Source organism: Rhinolophus hipposideros (assembly GCF_964194185.1).
Source record: "Rhinolophus hipposideros genome assembly, chromosome: 8".
In the NCBI taxonomy this organism is placed as follows: domain Eukaryota; kingdom Metazoa; phylum Chordata; class Mammalia; order Chiroptera; family Rhinolophidae; genus Rhinolophus; species Rhinolophus hipposideros.
Genome location: NC_138054.1, coordinates 50,185,753 through 50,204,572, shown reverse-complemented (window position 1 = coordinate 50,204,572; position 18,820 = coordinate 50,185,753). Strand labels below are relative to the sequence as shown.

Genomic DNA, 18,820 nt, shown 5'->3' with positions numbered 1-18,820 from the left:
GGAGAACTACAGTGAGATTAACGTTGTTTTCATGCCTGCTAACAACATCCGTTCTTCTGCCCATGGTTCAAGGGGCAATTTTGACTTTCAAATCTTATTATTTAATAAGAAATACATTTCATAAGGCTATAGCTACCATAGTTAGTGATTCCTCTGATGAATCTGGGTGAAGTAAATTGAAAACCTTCTGGACATGATTCACCATTCTAGATGCCATTAAGAACATTCATGATTCATGGGAAAAGGTCAAAATATCAATATTAACAGGATTTTAGAAATGTTGACTCCAACTCTCATGAATGACTTTGAGCGGGTGAAGACTTAAATGGAGGAAGTCACTGCAGATGTGGTGGAAATAGCAAGATAACTCGAACAAGAAGTGGAACCTGAAGATGTGACTGTATTGCCACAATCTCATGACAAACCTTTAACAGATGAAAGTTTGCTTCTTATGGATGAGCAAAGAAAGTAGTTTCTTGAGATAGAATCTACTCCTGATGAAGATGCTATGAAGACTGTCGAAATGATAACAAAGGATTTAGAACATTATATAAACTTAAATGATAAAACAGTGGCAGTGTTTGAAAGCACTGATTCCAGTTTTGAAAGAAGTTCTACTGTGGGCAAAATGCTATCAAACAGCATGCCTGTTACAGAGAAATCATTCTTGAAAGGAAAAGTTAACTGATGCGGCAAATTTCCTTGCTGTCTTATTTTTAAGAAATTGCCACCGTCCCCCAGTCTTCAGCAACCACCATCCTGATCAATCAGTAGCCATCAACACTGAGGCGAGACCCTCCACCAGCAAAAGATTAGGACTCCCCGAAAGCTCAGATAATGGCTAGCATTTTTTAGCGATAAGGTATTTTTTAATTAAGATATGTACTTTTTAAAAGACATAATACTATTGCACACTTAATACAAAACAGTACACTGTAAACATAACTTTTGTATGCATGGGAAACCAAAAAATTTGTATGACTTGCTGTATTTATTGGGATATTTGTAGTAATCTAAAACCGAACCTGAAAGATCTCTGAGGTGTGCCTGTACTAACCACAAAACAAAACAAAATGAATTCGAAAAGACTGAAATCATATAAACTGTATTCCACAAGTACAGTGAAATTAAACGATAAATCAGTAACAGAAGAAAATCTGGGAAATTCATAATCATGTGGAAATTAAACAACCAATGGGTCAAAAAGGAAATAACAAGAGACATTAGAAAATATTTAAGGTGTATAAAAATGAAAAACCAACAACCCAAAATACATAGAACATCACTAAAGCAATGCTCAGAGGGAAATTTATAGCTATGAATGCCTACATTAAAAAAAGAAGACATCTCAAATCAGTAACTTAACCTTATATCTTAAGAAACTAGAAAAGGAAAACTAAACCCAAAGCAATCATCAGAAAGAACACACACCAAAAATAAAAGAGAACAGTTAAGTGGAAATAAATGAAATAGAAACCAGAAAAACAACAGGAAATAAATTAACAAAAGCAAAAACTGGTTCTTAAAAAGATAAAATTTTTAAAACTTTAGCTAAACTGATGAAGGAAAAAAATAAAAAAGATTCAAGTTACTAACATCAGGAAAGGAAAGGAGACCATCACTACAGACTGTAGAGAGAAAAAGAATTAAATTGCAATATGATGACTAACTATAGATCAACGGTTAGATAACAATTAGATAAATTTACATAAAATGAACAAATTTCTAGAAAGATACACATTACTATACAAATGACTCAAGATGAAAGAGAAAATGTGACTAGATCTAAAATAAGAGATCTAATCAGTAATGAAAAAACTTACCATAAGAAAAACAACAAGCCAAGACAGCTCTACTAGTGAATTCTTCTAAACTTTCAAAGTAGAATAAATACCAGTCCTTCACAAGCTCTTTCAGAAAACAGAAGGAACAATTCACAACTCATTTTATGAGGCCAGTATTACCCTGATACCAAAACTAGACAGAGACATCAAAGAAAGAAAACTACAGACCAATATCTCTTATGAATAAAGAAAAAATACTAAATAAATACTAGGAAACAGACTCGAACAACACATATAAAAAGATTATATACTATGACTAAGTGGGACTTATCCCAGAAATATAAGATTAGTTTAACATCCAAACAATCAATTAATGTAATACACCATACTAAAAGAATATGCAAAAATCATACAAATCATCTAAATAGAGGCAGAGAAAGCATTTGATAAAAGCCAATACCTTTTCATAATAAAAACACTAAAAAAGTTAGGAATAAAAGGGAACTTCCTCACCCTACTAAATTACATCTATGAAAAACCTACAGCAAACGTCAAATTCGATGGTGAAATAAAGACTGACTATATGCCCCCTAAGGTCAAGAACAAGACAAGGATATTCACTCTTGCCACTTCGATTTAATATTTTACAGGAGGTTCTAGTCAAGAAAATTAGAAAACAAATAAAAGACATCTAGATCCCAAATGTACAAAGTAAACCTATCGGGGCGGCAGGTTGACTCAGTTGGTTAGAGTGCAAGCTCTTAACAACAGAGTTGCCGGTTCGATTCCCACATGGGCCAGTGAGATGCGCCCTCCACAACTAGATTGAAGACAGCAAGCTGCCGCTGAGCTTCCAGAAGGGTGGCTGGATGGCTCAGTTGGTTAGAGCGTGAGCTCTCAAGCCCTTTCAATTCCTGCATGGGATGGTGGGCTGCGCCCTCTGCAACTAAAATTGAAAATGGCAACTGGACTTGGAGCTGAGCTGCGCCCTCCACAACTAGATTGAAGGACAACGACATGGAGCTGATGGGTCCTGGAAAAACAGACTGTTCCCAATATTCTCCAATAAAAATTAAAAAACAAAAAGTAAACCTATTTTTATTTGCAGATGACATGATTTTATATACAGAAAATTTAAAGAATCCAGAAAATAAAACCAATTGGAATAAACATGTTCAAAAGGTTTCAAAGTACAAGATCAATATTTAAGAGTCAATTGCATTTTTATACACTAGAAATGAAATGAAAATGAAATTAAGAAAACAATTCCATTTAAAATAGCATCAAAAACTGATAAAACACTTGGGTATACATTTAACAAGAGAAAGGCAAGACTCGTGCACTGAAAATTATAAACCACTGTTGAAAAAAATCTAAGCTCTAAATAAATGAAAAAACATTCCTTGTTCACAGAATGGAGGACAGTATCGTTAAGAGGGCTTCCCAAATTGATCTACAGATTCAATTCAATTCCTTTCAAAATTCCAGCTGCCTTTGTACAGAAATTGACAGCTGATCCTAAACTTCATGTGAAAATATAAGGGATTCAAAGTAGTCAAAACAATTTTTGAAAAGGACAAAAATGTTGGAGGACCCACTTTTCCCAATTTCAAAACTTACTGCAAAGCTAAAATAACAAAGACAGTATAACAGCAGCATAAGCTTAGACATATATATAAATCAGTGGAATAGAAGTGAGAGTCCAAATAAACCCATATATCTATAATTAACTGATTTTTCAAGAGGAATGCCAAGACCACTCAATGGGAAAGAATAGTTTTTTCAACATATGGTATTGGAACAACTAGATATATTCATAAAAATAAGGGTCCAATGAAGTTGGATCCTTACCTTTCACCATGTACAAAAATTAACTGAAAATGGATTATACCTAAATGTAAGATCTATAACTATAAAACTCTTAGATAAAACCATACAAGTAAATCTTTCATCTTGGGTTAGGTAATGCTTTCTTGGATGTAACACTAAAAGCACAACTAACAAAAGAAAAAACAGATAAATTGAAGTTTATCAAAATTTAAAACTTATGTGCTGCAAATAATACCATCAAGATGGTAGAAGTACAACCCACAAACTGGGAGAAAATATTTACAAATCCTTTCTTAGATAGTGGATTTGTACCCAGAATATATAAAGAACTCTTTCAACTCAATGATAAGAATATGAAAAAGCCACTTAAATGAGAATCAAATGAGTAAGATTTTTTAAAAAGCCATTAAAAAATGGGCAGAGAATATGACTACATGTTTCTCCAAAGATGTACAAATAGCCAACTTACACAAAATGATACTCAATATCATTAGCTATCAGGAAAAGGCAAATCCAAACCACAGTGAAATACCACTTCACCTGCACTAGGATAGCTATAATCTAAAGACAGATAACAAAAGAGTTGACAAAGACAGGGAGAAATTGGAAACTTCATACAGGGTTAGTGGGATTTTTAAATGGTGCAGCCACATTGGAAAATAGTCTGGTAATTCTTCTAAAGGTTAAACATAGAATTATATGACCCAGTAAATTCATTTGTAGCTATACACCCAAGAGAAATGAAACATGCTCACAGAAAAGTTTGCACATGAATGTTCACTGCAGCATTATTCAAAATACCCAAAAAGGTGAAACAACCCAAATGTCCATCAGCTGATGAATGGATAAATAAAATGAGGTATATTCATACAGTAGACTATTATTTGGCAAAAAAAAGAAATACTGGTACATGCTACAACATGGATAAACCTTGAAAACAATATACCAAGTGAAAGAAGCTAATCATAAGAGACTACACATTGTATAATTCTATCGATACGAAATTTGTGGCACGGGCAAATCTATACAGACTAAGAAGATCAGAGGTTGTTTAGGGTTGGGTTTAGGGATTGGGGGAGAATAGAAAGTAACTGCTAATGACTATGAAAGTGTTCCACAATTAGACTGTGATGACAGTTGTAGAACCTTGTGACTAAACCAAAACATGATGTAAATTACATCTCAATAAAGCTGTTAAAGAAAAAACAAGGTAAAAAAAGAAAACCCTTTTTATGTCTCATTACATTGCAAAGTCTACAAATAAAACAAGACTATGTAAGAAAAAAGAAAAAAATTATACATTTAGAAATATTTCATAAAATCACTCTTACCTCCAGTGCTTATTTCTACCTCTGTAGAATCTCTTTCCAAACTCCCAGCACTGCTAACAATATTCATTAAATGGATCGCAGTCCAAGCAAAGGGCATACGATATTTCCCAAGTCTTTGGCAAAACTGATCAGCTTGACTTTTCAGCTTCTCCAATTTTTCCTTATTCTGCAAAACAAAACTTTATACATTATATGATTATGCTCAAAAAAGATGAATTAAAGGCTATTTCATAATAAATAGGTTAAGAAGTCTCAGTTCTCAGAAAAGATGCAAAAAACAATCTGTACCTTTCAGAGGTCAATTAACAGTGTGCTATCTTAACCACTGAACAACCTCAACCTGCTCTATAAATGTATGTATAGAGTAAATCTTTGAAATTTTTGTGATTATCTCATCTTTAGAAAAAAGAAAAGAGAGAAAATGTCAAACATGTTTATGTATTGCAAGTATTATTTTATGAAAGGAAACATAACCATGTTCTAGTTATGACTTGTTAAATTTTAATATTCTAAAAAAGATGGAAGCAGTTGTGCCAAATTGAAATAATCCATAACTTAGGGCAATCATGAGATGGGAGTGAGAGTCAAAAATAGGCCGATAATTAGCCCAGAGTTGTAATAAACGAAGAAGAAGAAAAAAGAAGTATTACAAAAGGACTAAACCCTGGAAAAAAATTAATGGTGTCTATAAGACATCCTAAGTCTGGCTCAACTTTTATTTTAGGCTATTCCTGAAACACACACTAAAGTGGCCTGCAATAGCCAATCAATGATCCAACAGTGAAAACCTATACCAAATATATTACTCTTTCCATACAGTATGTTGATGAGGTATACTCTAATGACAGTGTCCTACTTTAGGACTTAGCGCTGAGAAAAGACAAAAGGCTAGCTCAATGGTAGTTCTGTTTACTGTTATATCTATTATACTTCAAAATAGGTTCTTCTTGGGGCGCCCAATGGCTCAGTTGGTTGGAGCGCGAGCTCTGAACAACAAGGTTGCCGGTTCGATTCCGACATAGGCCCAGTGAACTGCGCCCTCCACAACTAGACTGAAGATAACGAGCTGCTGCTGAGCTTCCGGAGGGGCGGCCGGATGGCTCAGTTGGTTAGAGTGCAACCTCTCAACAACAGGGTTGCTGGTTTAATTCCCGAATGAGATGGTGGGCTGCGCCCTCTGCAACTAAAAATTGAAAAAGGCAACTGGACTTGGAGTTGAGAGGCCCTGAAGAAATACACTGTTGCCCAATATTCCCCAATAAAAATAAAAAATAAAACAGCAAAAACAAAAAAAACAACAAAAAACGGGTTTTTCCTTTAAGAGCCTAGCTAGAGTGTACTTAATTTTATCAGCTTATGCAAATATGTAAGAGAAGAGTGGAATAAGAGTTATTATACCTGTGAGCTCCATATAACAGAAAATTTAATTTGAAATATGACAACCTGAGAAAGCCAGAATACTTTAACCCTGATTTCAATCAGATAGCCAGCGATCAGAGAAGAATATGTGCTCAGATCTACCTGCATGAGCAGAAAAGGCTTAGTTCTTGTTCTGATTCTCAGAAAATTAGAAAGCAAAATATTTTCTAGATTTTGGTGACTTGTCTAATACTGCTCACGCACACCTTTCCTGGCTATTCCAAGTATTAAATCATGTGTTCAAAGATCCAGTATCACCTGCAATTCTTGTAGCTAACTTAGGGTTCCTGGAATTTAGTACCCATTGTTGATCGTTTTTGCTGTATAAGTTTATTCAAAGTCTAGAAATTAGTCACTTGATGGCAACACGGAGATTGTATTTTCTATTTTTACCATATTCTTTAATTATCTGCAGCTAGAGAGAAGCCTAGAATACTTATTTTGCTAAGAAAAGTTCCGTCAATATCACTATTTTGTAAACATAGGAAAAATGTAATTATTTAGAAATTAAACTGAATTCACTTACTTCTCTCTAAGAAAAAAAAATTTAAAGAATGAATTAGTTTGGGGTGAGGGAGAGTTTAAAGAATAACACAGCATATGACACAAGCTAAATGACAAAGGAAATAAAGAAAAAAGTTAGAAAGTGATTAGGTTAATGAAAAAATGAATTAGTAGCAAAATCTTTAATATGCTTTGTATATTATTCTCCCAAATTATAATCTGGGAGATGAGAGGTTATTCAGGGTTGGGTTTAGGGATTTGGGAAGACTGGGGAGTGATTGCTAATGAATACAAGAGTGGGAGAAATGAGAGGCATGACATTCTACCTTGGTGGCATCTGCTTCTTTGAAAATCATATATGGTTCTGCACACTCTCCAATGTCTCCTTGCTGCAGGACTTTTTCTAGCTGTCAAAGACAAAACAGTAAAGATTGATTAAGCTTTAAAAAAGCAATCAGCCTGGAACGCAAGGACAATTCAACATAAAAATGAATCAATGAAATACATGTTAACAGAATGACAGAAAAACAAACACATGATCATCTCAATTAACACAAAAAAAGCACTGGACAAAATTCAATAACAGAAGCACTCGATAAACTAGGAATAGAAGAAAGCTACCTCAACATATATACGGGCTATATATGAAAAGCCCACAGCTAATATCATATTCACTGAAAGAGTAAAAACTTCTTCTAAATGGTCAGGAAAAAAATAAAGATGCTCACTTTTGTCAATTCTATTCAACACAGTACTGGAAATCTGAACCAGAGCAATTAAGCAAGAAAAAGAAATAAAACACATCCAAATTAAGAAGAAAGAAGTAAAATTATATCTGTTCACAAACATGGTATTTATATACAAACCCCTAATATTCCACAAAAAAACCCTTTAGAACTAATAAATGAATTCAATAAAGTTGCAGGATACAAAGCACGTAAAACTCAGTATACACTAACAATGAGCAATTCGAAAAGGAAATTAAGAAAACAATTCCATGTACAATAATATCAAAAAGAATAAAATACTGAGGAATTCACTTAACCAAGTAGGTGAAAAATTTATATTCTGAAAACTATAAAAAAGTTAAAAATATGAAAGAAAACACCAAAAAGGATGGAAAGACATCCTATATTCATAGATTGGAAGAGTTAATATACTTAAGATGTCAGTACTATCCGACCTATAGATTTAATGTAATCCCTTTCAAAATCCCAATTTTTTTCAGTAATAGAAAATTCATCTTAAAATTCGTATGGAATCATAAAGAATCTTGAACAGTCAAACAAACTTTTTTAAAAAACTGAACACAGTTGGAAGACTCATACCTCCTGATTTCAAAATGTAACACAAAGCTACAATAATCAAAACAGTGTAATACTGACATAAAGATACATATAGATCAATTAAATGAAATAGAGCCCAGAAATAAACTCTCATATATATAAATAATTTTCAACAAGGGTGCCAAGCTCATTCAATGGAGTCTTTTCAACAACGGTGTTTAAAAAAAAAATAGAATATCCAAATGCAAAAAAATAAAGTTAGACCTGTACCTTATATTATGTACAAAAATTAACTCAAAATGGATCAATGACTTAAACATACACCGAAAACTATAAATTCTTAGAATAAAAAATAGAGGAAAAGCTTTATGACATTGGATTTGGCAATGTTTTCTTGGATTTGACACCAAAAAAGCACAGGCTACAAAAGTTAAAATAGATAAACTGGACTGCATCAAAGTTTAAAACTTTTGGGCATCACAGGACACAATCAACAGGGTGAAAAAGCAACCTCTGGAATGAGAGAAATCATAGGTGGTCTGACAATTAAGTTTGTGAATGTGTTGCAACAATATTGCTAATCTTTATGATATCAGAGGTATTATTCATTATGAATTTGTACTAACTGGGCAAACAGTTAACCAAGTTAACTATTTGGAAGTGCTGAAAAGGCTGCATGAAAAAGTTAGACGACCTAAACTTTTCGCCAACAATTCATGGCTCTTGCATCACGACAATGCAACAGCTCACACAGCACTGTCTGTGAGGGAGTTTTTAGCCAGTAAACAAATAACTGTATTGGAACACCCTCCTTACTCACCTGATCTGGCCCCCAATTACTTCTTTCTTTACCCAAAGATAAAGGAAATATTGAAAGGAAGACATTTAGATGACATTCAGGACATCAAGGGTAATACGATGAAAGCTCTGATGACCATTCCAGAAAGAGTTCTAAAATTGCTTTGAAGGGTGGAGTGGCGCTGGCATTGGTGTATAACTTACCAAGGGGAGAACTTCAAACGTGATCGTAGTGATATGTAGCAATGAGTTATGTAGCACTTTTTTCAGGATGAGTTCGCGAACTTAATTGTCCAACGTCGTACATATACTTATGTGTGTGTAGGTGTGTGTATATATATATTGTACATAACTGGGATCAGATGGTATATTTATTCCAGATGGTATATTTATTCCAGAGTTTTATTCCAGATTTTTCACATTACATCACAAATTTTGATTATCATTAAAAATTCTTCAAATTGTGGTTTTAATTGCCATAGTATCCCATTATATGAATGTGCCATGATTTATCTCCCTATGCATTTATACTGAACGAACGTTTACATTCAACATTCCTTATTCTTAATCCTTAACCTTTCATTCCTATGACAACCAAATCTTGTCACTAATCTAATTTTAAGCAGCCATATTCCAACCATTATCTCTATCTTTCCAGCTCATTCCCTCAAATATATTCTATTTTATGAAAACTCAGTATTTTCCCATGCAAAATAACTGTTTACTATAGCTGTCGATTGTATTAATATCTAGAACTTTATTCTTTAAATGAGTTTCTGAAGACCACTGCTACTAACTCTTTGCTTGGTAGGACTGTTCACGGTTTTAACTAAGGTTTATTTTAACCTGCATTCATAGGAATACGTCCACAAATTAGGACATTATTCCTGAGGGTAAATAGGATTCATTTCATGACAATCCCCTTAATAACCTTATTATAAAATTCATTACCTTTTTATGGTAAGTTTATATAAATAAAGATAAAATAATTAAGGAATTCTGGGCTACTCTTAAGTCAAAGTCAGTTTAAGATAAATTAACCTTTAAGTTACCCTAGCTATGTAGCTTAGTAATATTCAAATTTTAGCATTTATGATCCTTATTTTTAATTGGCTGACAGTCAAATCATAATGCTCCATAACCTCAATGATTTAGATTTTAGTATTGATATCATTTAGGAACTGAGTATGAAAAATTATAGTATAGTTCCCGGGTTGGTTAATTTTATGTCAATCTGGCTAGGCTACAATGCCCAGTTGTTTGATCAAATACCAGATTAGATGTTGCTGTTTAACATAGAAACCTTGCCTGAGTTTCCAGTATGCTGCCCTGTGGAATTCAAACTCAAAACTACTACAAAACATCAACTCTTACTTGAATTTCCAGCCTGCCAGCCTGCACTGTAGATTTCAGATTTGCCAGCCCCCACAATCACGAGTCAATCTCTCTCTCTCTCTCCTTCCTATTTATTTATTTCTATAGAGAACCCTGACTAACGTAAACCCCACTCAAGACAAACTTTGGTAACACCTATAGTGTATATCCAATATTGTCTTAAGGAATATTAAGATGAAAAAAATAAGTAAAGGTAAAATCTTCGCCCTTAAAACGCTTGCAATATTGATAGAGAGACAAGTATACAGACACTACATAAATAAATACATTTAACATTATTCTCACCTTTATTACAAGAAAAACATCTTGAGAAGGATAAGTAATAGAAAAAATTGCTGATCTTGCCAGGGTGGTAATAGCAGCAGGTGGTACATGTGGACGTAACAATCCTTTCATCTGCTCAGAATTAAGGTCAAAATAAAAGTTTTCTGAAATCTAAAAAATGCAATCACATATTAAAATTTTAAATCTGTACATTTTTATAAAAACTCACAAAAATCATACATACCCAATCTTAAAATATTACAGATATTAAAACATTATACTATAACATATGGTTTATAACTGACCAATCTTTACATGTCTAAATCAAAGCAAAAGAAATATACAATGTGAGAAACATAATATGATAAACATGCTAAAGAAGTATATCTCAAACTCTTTTGATTAGAAATATAAGCTTAAATGAAGTCTACAAAGAAATTATCATGAGATGAATTGCCCCAAATTAAGTCTTTAAAACATTATAGGACAGCATTAGGAATAAAGACAGTGGAAATGTAATGGCTCTGTGCGATGTCAGAGGGATAGTGGATGGGGGTAGGGAGGTTCACACAGTGTGAGGGATATAAATGATAAACATCTAAGTATTACTTTGTCTTGTGCACCTGAAACTAAAAAAAAAAACACACATTATAGGAATAATATCTCAGCAGTTTTTCAAAACTTCTAGAGCAGAGTTCCATTACAAAAAAAACATGACATGTTGACAACAGTAGTCACTGACGGTACTTCAAGTTTCTACTACACCTTAGGCTTAGAACATTAAATTAAGAAATGTGTATGAGATAGCCTTATGTAAAGTATGATGATAAAACTAAGATCAGTATTTAAGACAGAATATTTAAATTCTACATAAAGGATCTTTTATCTAGTTAGAATTTGAAAATTATGTCAACAAAAATTCACTGTCATCATCATTCTTATCTTTTATATATTGCCTAAAATGCTTTTCTTGTATTTATCTTTTCTACTTTTTAAATTAAAAGAAAGTTGCCTCTGGAACTCTTTCAATGACATAAAACTCTTTCAATGACATAAAAACTAGGTATCAACTAAACTATTTCACAGTAAGAAAATATTTAACAAATCAATAAATTTCTATTTTCCTTTTAAAACATCCATGTTTAATAATTCTCAAAAAATCATTATTTATCCTTTAAAACAACTTAAAATTGGGTTTCTGAAACCTACGATTATGCCAAAAATCCACATTTAAATTATACAACCTTACCTTTTTCTTTTCCTTGACATCGTATAAAGCCAAACTTGCAAAAATCGGTTCAATTTCAATCTCAAACCTTTAGGATGAAAAAAGGTGAAGTAGTTTAAAAATAAATATAAAATATATAATTGGAGAGAAATTCTCATTCTAAAATAAATTATCTCAATATCTTATACTTTTCTACATCTCTGCTACACCATCTATGGTACTCCTTCTTCCTGAAACATACTTTTCTGAGAATATCCTTCACAATCTATATCAACCATTACCTCTCTAGGTAATCCATCTTAATTTCTCCAGCTACAAGTAATCTCAAACAGCCTCAAAGCTCATGGCATTATAAGTCCATTTTGTGGCACTAATCACTTTCTAACATATAATTTTGTTATTTATGTATGAATATGTTAGATTTTAAATAAACTTTGAAAGTAAAGACTCAATATTTTATTTTTCAGATTATAAATCATATCAATGTAAAAACAACTTAGGAAATACATAAAAAAATTCAGAATAGGAGCATCCAAAATTCCATCACATGGAGAGAACCATAATTTACAGTTCAATGCAGTTCCATCCACACTTTTCTCTATGTATAAATGTACTTATTAAATTGATGACTTTTAAAAAAAGAATGTCACTGTATACATATTTTGTTGTCCGCTTTTTTCGTTGCCTTTTTTTCTTTGTAATCTGTTTTTAACTTAATATTTTATGGATATAGTTCCATGTCATAAATATTAATCTCATCATCATTTTAAATACTGGCATAGTAATTTTCATTATATAAATACACAAAATTGTTTTATAACATGCATAAATTGAGATGTCTAATTCACTTCCACGAACAATGCGTTACATTTAGTAAATATTCAGTAAACATTTCCTGAACGAAACAGCATGTAATGTGAGGTTAACTAAAACTCTAGAGCCCTGGTTCTCAACCAAAGACAATTTTGGCAATGTCTGGAGATGTTTTGGGTTATTATTAGTGCAGGAGTATTACTGGAGCATTAGAGGCCAGGGATGTGGCTAATCACTTTACATTGTATAGAAGAATCCCAACAACAAAGAATTAACCAGACAAAAATGTCCATCGTGCTCATTTTTGTATCACGAGTAGCAATCAAAGTCTTGCAGAAGACAAACAATGTATTTTCATTGGGTTAAGAGTTTAATCAAAGGCCCTTTACAAAGATTTGGACAGAATTTAGGGAAAACTACAGAGTGCAGTTCCCTGGGGATAGCAACAGTAGGGAGTCATTACCAAGCCTTGACGTAAAGAAGAATGTGGAAGTAGTAACCAAAACTAAGAAAGAATAGATGTATAAAGGGCCCTTCACAGAAACTATGACCCTGGGGACAGAGAGGCAACCAATCAGCGTGACCTAGCAGGAAATGAGTTAGGGAAAGTAAATACCCCAACCCGATCTCCTTCTCTTCTACCCTCTGACTTCCTGCTGATGCCTCTCTTAGCAAAACCCAACCAGAAGACAAAAGAACAGGGATCTACGTGGGTCAGCCTCCACTCTGTATCCTGTTAACACTGAATGTTGGTCATTTTGATTTGTCAGTCTTTCTTGACCCACTCCAGTGGGTAAGTGATGTAACACTGGATTTTTAATATGCATCTTTTCCTATGTTTAATAACCATCTGGATATCCTCTTTTGGCCTACTTTTCTATATATTGTTTGACTTTTCTCATCATTTTATACTTCTTTATGTATTCTGGATATGAGCACTTTGTAAAGTAGATGTGTTCAAAATATCTTCTCCCTCCGTATAGCAGAGAGAGTGGCAGGGGGGAGAAAGGTAGACAGAAAGAGAAAGTGAGGAAGGAAAAAGGGGGAGAGACAGGGAGAGACAGAGAGAGATAAACAGACACAGACAGTAACATATTGAACTGTCCTGCCAACTTATTGAAAAGATTACTCTTTCCCCACTGTCTATAGTGCCACTTCTATTATAAATCAAAAATCCATAAACATGTATGTCTATTTCTAGCTCTATTCCATTGGTCTATTTGTCTAATTGTATACCAATACTACAGTCTTAATTATGTAGATTCATACTTAGTCTTGATATCTGGTTGTTTTTGTAAAGCTCATCAAAACTGTCCTGCCTCCTTTTAGCCCTGTGCATTTTCATATAAATTTTACATTCAGCTGGAAATAAGCAAAAATGGAAAGGTAAGAGAAATGTTTATTGCAATTCAGAAAATTAATATCCCAATTTGTAATTTAGCACCATAAAATTTCTGTGTAACTTTCTCTATATTCTTGGACAGTATTTAAAGATCTACACCATTGGCATGATGAAAAAAGTTTGGAAATCTGGAGAAAACAATCTGAAGAAACTAACACAATGCTAGTGTGCTCCACATTAAGAAAGGTTATATAATGCATGAAAAGAATTTTTTAAGTCAGGTACATCATTTGAGTTTTTTTGTTGTTGTTTCAAGAGGCTCTTCCATTATACAGAGGGACTGCCAAGGTTGTGTATATGGTTTTGTTTTACTTTCTCTTTTAAAATGTATATTCCTCATGTATTTAGTCTACAATTTGAGATAGAAACTTCAGGGGAAAAGCATACCATATTACCCCATCCCACCAAACACATGTATACCTGAGTTTGTCAAGAAATGCTATTTGAGCCACAGATACTCAGTGGTTACTAAACTGTAGGAAAGATATCTTTCTTCACTGTAAGTGCTCATTTATTAAAATGTTGAGAATATACAAAACATCAAAGAAAAGCAATTTTGAATCATCCAAAGGCCTACCAAAAAAAACATTACTGAAAAAATATTGGTCCATTTTTTTTAGGTTCTTTTTTTATCTAGTGGAGTGTGCTATTACACATTTGCTAATACACAATTGTAATAATAGTTTTGAACATTTTCTCAGTGTGTTGACCCTCTAATATGACTTAAAGTCAATTTTGTCTGATAATAATATCACTACAAATCTGGAACTACTTGAAAGTAAATTTTTGCCTTGGAGGTATTTGAGCCACACAGTATGTGCCGGCTTATGCTTATGAATTCCTAGACGAGTTTTGTCGCTTTTGTCTTCTTTAGACGAGTTTTGTTTTTCCTTTTTCCTAGCTGACTTTCACCCCACTAGAGCCAAAGTTGTAACAGACAAATATTTATTACAACTGAAAAAATTACTCCTATGAAACTGGTGTTAGACACTTATAGAAGAATCTGTTTCCATCCTGCTTGAGTACCAAGTTCTTTCCCTTGTGACTACATTAAAGCCAGGCACGGGTAACATCCCTAATGTAAAAATTAGCTACAGAATACTTATCCCTGTGGAATCATTTCTTAGTATTTCTAGGCTTCCAAGAAATTCTTAGTTTTCTATCAGCTAACTGTGGGGGTTCAGAAGACTCACCTCAAGATGTGCCTCTGTGGTATGTGGATTGTTTTGAGCTAAAGGCAACGTAAGCCTCTTGCACCAGAGAAACTTCTGCCCTTCCCTGAACTACCTAGAACTTGAATTAGGGGTCATGCCCATAAGAGATTATCAGAGATAACCTCTTTTGACCTATCTACAGGGCAGGACAAACTTCTATTTACTAAACATCTGCTCTTCTTATATCATCATTCAAAAACCCTTTGAAGCCCCCAAGATGCATTACCTCATCCTTAACTCAGAATGTTTTCTATAACACAAACCCCCGTTTCTAACTCTGAACTTCTAGTGTATGTGGGGTCTCTGACTCTCTCATGTATGTGGGGTTCCCATATGCATGTACATTAAATTTGTATGTATGTATATGAAATTTGGTTATTTTCTCTTGCTAATCTGTCTCATGTATATTCAATTATTAGACCAGCCAAAAGAATCTTTAGGGTAGAGGAAAGTTTCCTCCCCACTACATGACCATGCCTGGGTGTGGTTTCCCTGAATGTCTAAACGAATAGTCTTCTTAACATTAGAAACAATTTCCTCATACCGGATAAAGGAAGGTTATTCTTGGTGAAGAAAATGTAAAAGAAAATATTTTCAAAAATTATCAGTCTCTACAATTGACTAAAATAAATCTATTATTTCTGACGCTTTCTGAATTTAAATGTGAACAAGTTCATTCTTACCCTAAGCCTAGATATTTCTTACCATAAATAAATCATACATATATATGTACATATATATATAAAATTCTTAGTTCAGAATTTTTAATAAGAGCTGATCAAACTAATGCTAAAGAACATAGAGTGATGTGAATAATCATTCTATATTTTATTTCTCTAAGGGAGAAACAATAAACTTGTAACTTTATTTGTCAAAATCGTAATTAAAACCACAATGAGATATCACCTCACATTATATCCAATACGGTGGCTATGATCAAAAAGACAGACAATAAAAAGTGCTGGCGAGAATGTGTACTTGCTGGTGGGAATGTAAAATTACACAGCTGCTTTGGAAAACAGTCTGGGAGTTCCTCCAAATTTTACACATGGAGTTACCATATCAACCACTACTCCAATCCTAGGTATATACCCAAGTGAAATGAAACATATGCCCATACCAAAAAAACAAACAAACAAACAAACAAACTTGTATGTAAATATCCTGGCAACATAATTCATAACAGCTTAAAAAGTGGAAACAAACCAAATGTTCACAACTGATGAATAGATAAACAAAATGTGGTATATACACACTGGAATACTATTCAACCATATAAAGGAATGAAATACTATTACATGCCGTAACACAGATGAATCTTAAAAACATGCTATCTGAAAGAAGCCAGACACAAAGGGCTACATATAATTCCATTTATATAAATTATGCAAAACAGACAAATTCGTAGAAACAGAAAGCAAATTAGTGGTTGCCAGGGACAGAGAGAATAGGGACTGATTGCTAATTGGTATTGGTATAAACTGAATTGCTCCCCTTGCGCCCAAATTCATATGTTGAAGCCTTAACTCCCAATATGACTATATTTAGAGATAGGGCCTTTAAGGAGGTAAGTAAGGTTAAATGAGATCAGAAGGGTAAGACCCTAATCTAATAGGACTGGTGTCTTTATAAAAAGAGGCAGAGGTAACAGAGACCTCTCTCTCTTCATGCAGGAACAAAGGAAAGGCCTTGTGAGGGCACAGCAAGAAGGTGGCCATCTGCAAGCCAGGAGGAGAGCCTCACCAGAAACCAATCCTACCAGCACCTTGACTTTCAACTTCCAGTCTCCAGAACTATAAGGAAATAAATTTCTGTTGTTTAAGCCACCCAGTATATGGTATTTTGTTATGGAACCCTGGGCAGACTATTAATTGGTATTAAGTTTCTTTCCAGGATGATGAATATGTCCTGGAATTAGATAGTGATAGTTGCACGACTCTGTGAATATACTAAACCCACTGACTTGTACACTTTAAAAGGGTTAATTGTATGACATGTAAATTATATTATAATAAAGTTGTCAAAGAAAAAAGGTTATAAGTCAGGTATCCAGATATTCAAAAGACTCAATGCACTAAATCTAACAGGTTTCTAGATAAATCTACTTAAATATATAAAATCTTAGCTTTCAAAGGAAGAAAATTACCCAGGTTATCTATATATATAGAAGCGGTCTGTCCCTATGAGTCGCTTCTTTTAGAAAGCTCTATGAATTGACACCTCTTTTTTCTTAAGTCAGAACTAATAATTAACTAATAATATTAACAAGACAGAATGAAAAGAGCATAAAGTTTGTTTTTCAGTTACTGGTTGCATAACAATGAGCATGTCAGTTAACCTCTGCTAACGCTTTGAACCCTGGTTTCCTCATTTGTAAAATGAAGAATATATATCTTATGGAATAACTCTGAAGACAGCATAAAACAAAATAAGAGAAAGCACTTTGTGAAGCAGAATATAAATATAAATGTAAGATACATCAATCACTTCAACGATGTTACGTCAGAAGTCATTTAACTTTTTTAAAGAAGGAAAAATATATATACTCTAAAATCTTCAAAAAAACACACAAAGCCTACCATATAACAAATGCGCTATCAACTCTTTAAAGAAAAAGATAGTACTTTGTCTTTATGTTCCCCAAGCCAAGAACAGTGTCTGGTAATACTCCAAAAATGTATTGCGTCAGTGAATGTTTTTTCAAGTTCTGAGACTAACTGTATAGCTGTGGCTAAGAGTCATTTTCACCTGTGAGCCAAAAATGCTCTAAAGCTCAGCTTTAGAAGAACAATTCTTCTCAAGGAACACAGTAAACAAAAGGATATAGTAAACAAAATACTCACTTGAGTGATAAACATTTTACAAGAAGTCTTTGACCAAAATGTTCTTTGGGCACCTCAGGAACACTAAGTCGTTCTATTGGTTCCTCCTACAAATTGACAAGCAACACCAAAATGAATGTGCTTATCATATGTCAATCCTTTACAATTTTTTAAGAATTTATTTTATTAATCGAATACTTTCAGTCTTCACGATTTAACCCAGAAAAGAATGACCCAGTTATTCTAAAACAAGTCATTAGATCATACGTGTGCTCAATTCACAGAAGTTACTCATTACAAATAAAAAATTCACTAGGATAAAAAGTATATTTCATTTACAAAAATGAGAGCTAAGTTTCAGTTGTTTTATTCCCTCCATTATAATACTATATACAATTTACACTCCTAATAAAAGCAGTTTAAGTATTTGCTTCTTTATATCCAAACATAGGTACCTCATCTGGTGAAGGATGCAAACCGAAGAGTTCCTTGTGACGGTTTGATTTCCTTTGCTCGTCATTCTGACGGTCAATTTCTTCATTTGGAGTTCGATCAAGTAAATTGGGAAGCAGAGCATCCGGAAGTGAATTTTTCAAGTCAAAAATACTGCAGGCCCAGCTACCCCTTGGAGTATCGTCTATTGACATTGAACGTCTTTTAAGATCATCCTATCACGCAAAACATTAAAAATTAACAAATAAAACATAAGCTATTTTAAATCACTTCTTAT

At 33.4% G+C, this 18,820-nt stretch overlaps 1 protein-coding gene across 10 annotated transcripts in view; it reads right to left on the bottom strand.

Annotated features, from left to right (window-relative positions):
• DOCK7 (dedicator of cytokinesis 7) overlaps positions 1–18,820 on the bottom strand; it is a 185,012-nt gene that overhangs the window by 134,454 nt on the left and 31,738 nt on the right. For all 10 annotated transcript variants that reach the window (XR_013993811.1, XM_081056499.1, XM_081056491.1 and 7 more), the window contains exons 6-11: positions 18,546–18,758; positions 18,112–18,197; positions 11,861–11,927; positions 10,633–10,782; positions 7,195–7,275; positions 4,946–5,111 (exon numbers count right to left, since the gene is read on the bottom strand). Coding sequence is in view for 9 of the 10 variants with exons in the window: in XM_081056499.1 (XP_080912625.1) it covers positions 4,946–5,111; positions 7,195–7,275; positions 10,633–10,782; positions 11,861–11,927; positions 18,112–18,197; positions 18,546–18,758 (763 nt within the window). In the remaining variant the exon portion in view is untranslated. The remainder of the gene's footprint in view (positions 1–4,945; positions 5,112–7,194; positions 7,276–10,632; positions 10,783–11,860; positions 11,928–18,111; positions 18,198–18,545; positions 18,759–18,820) is intronic.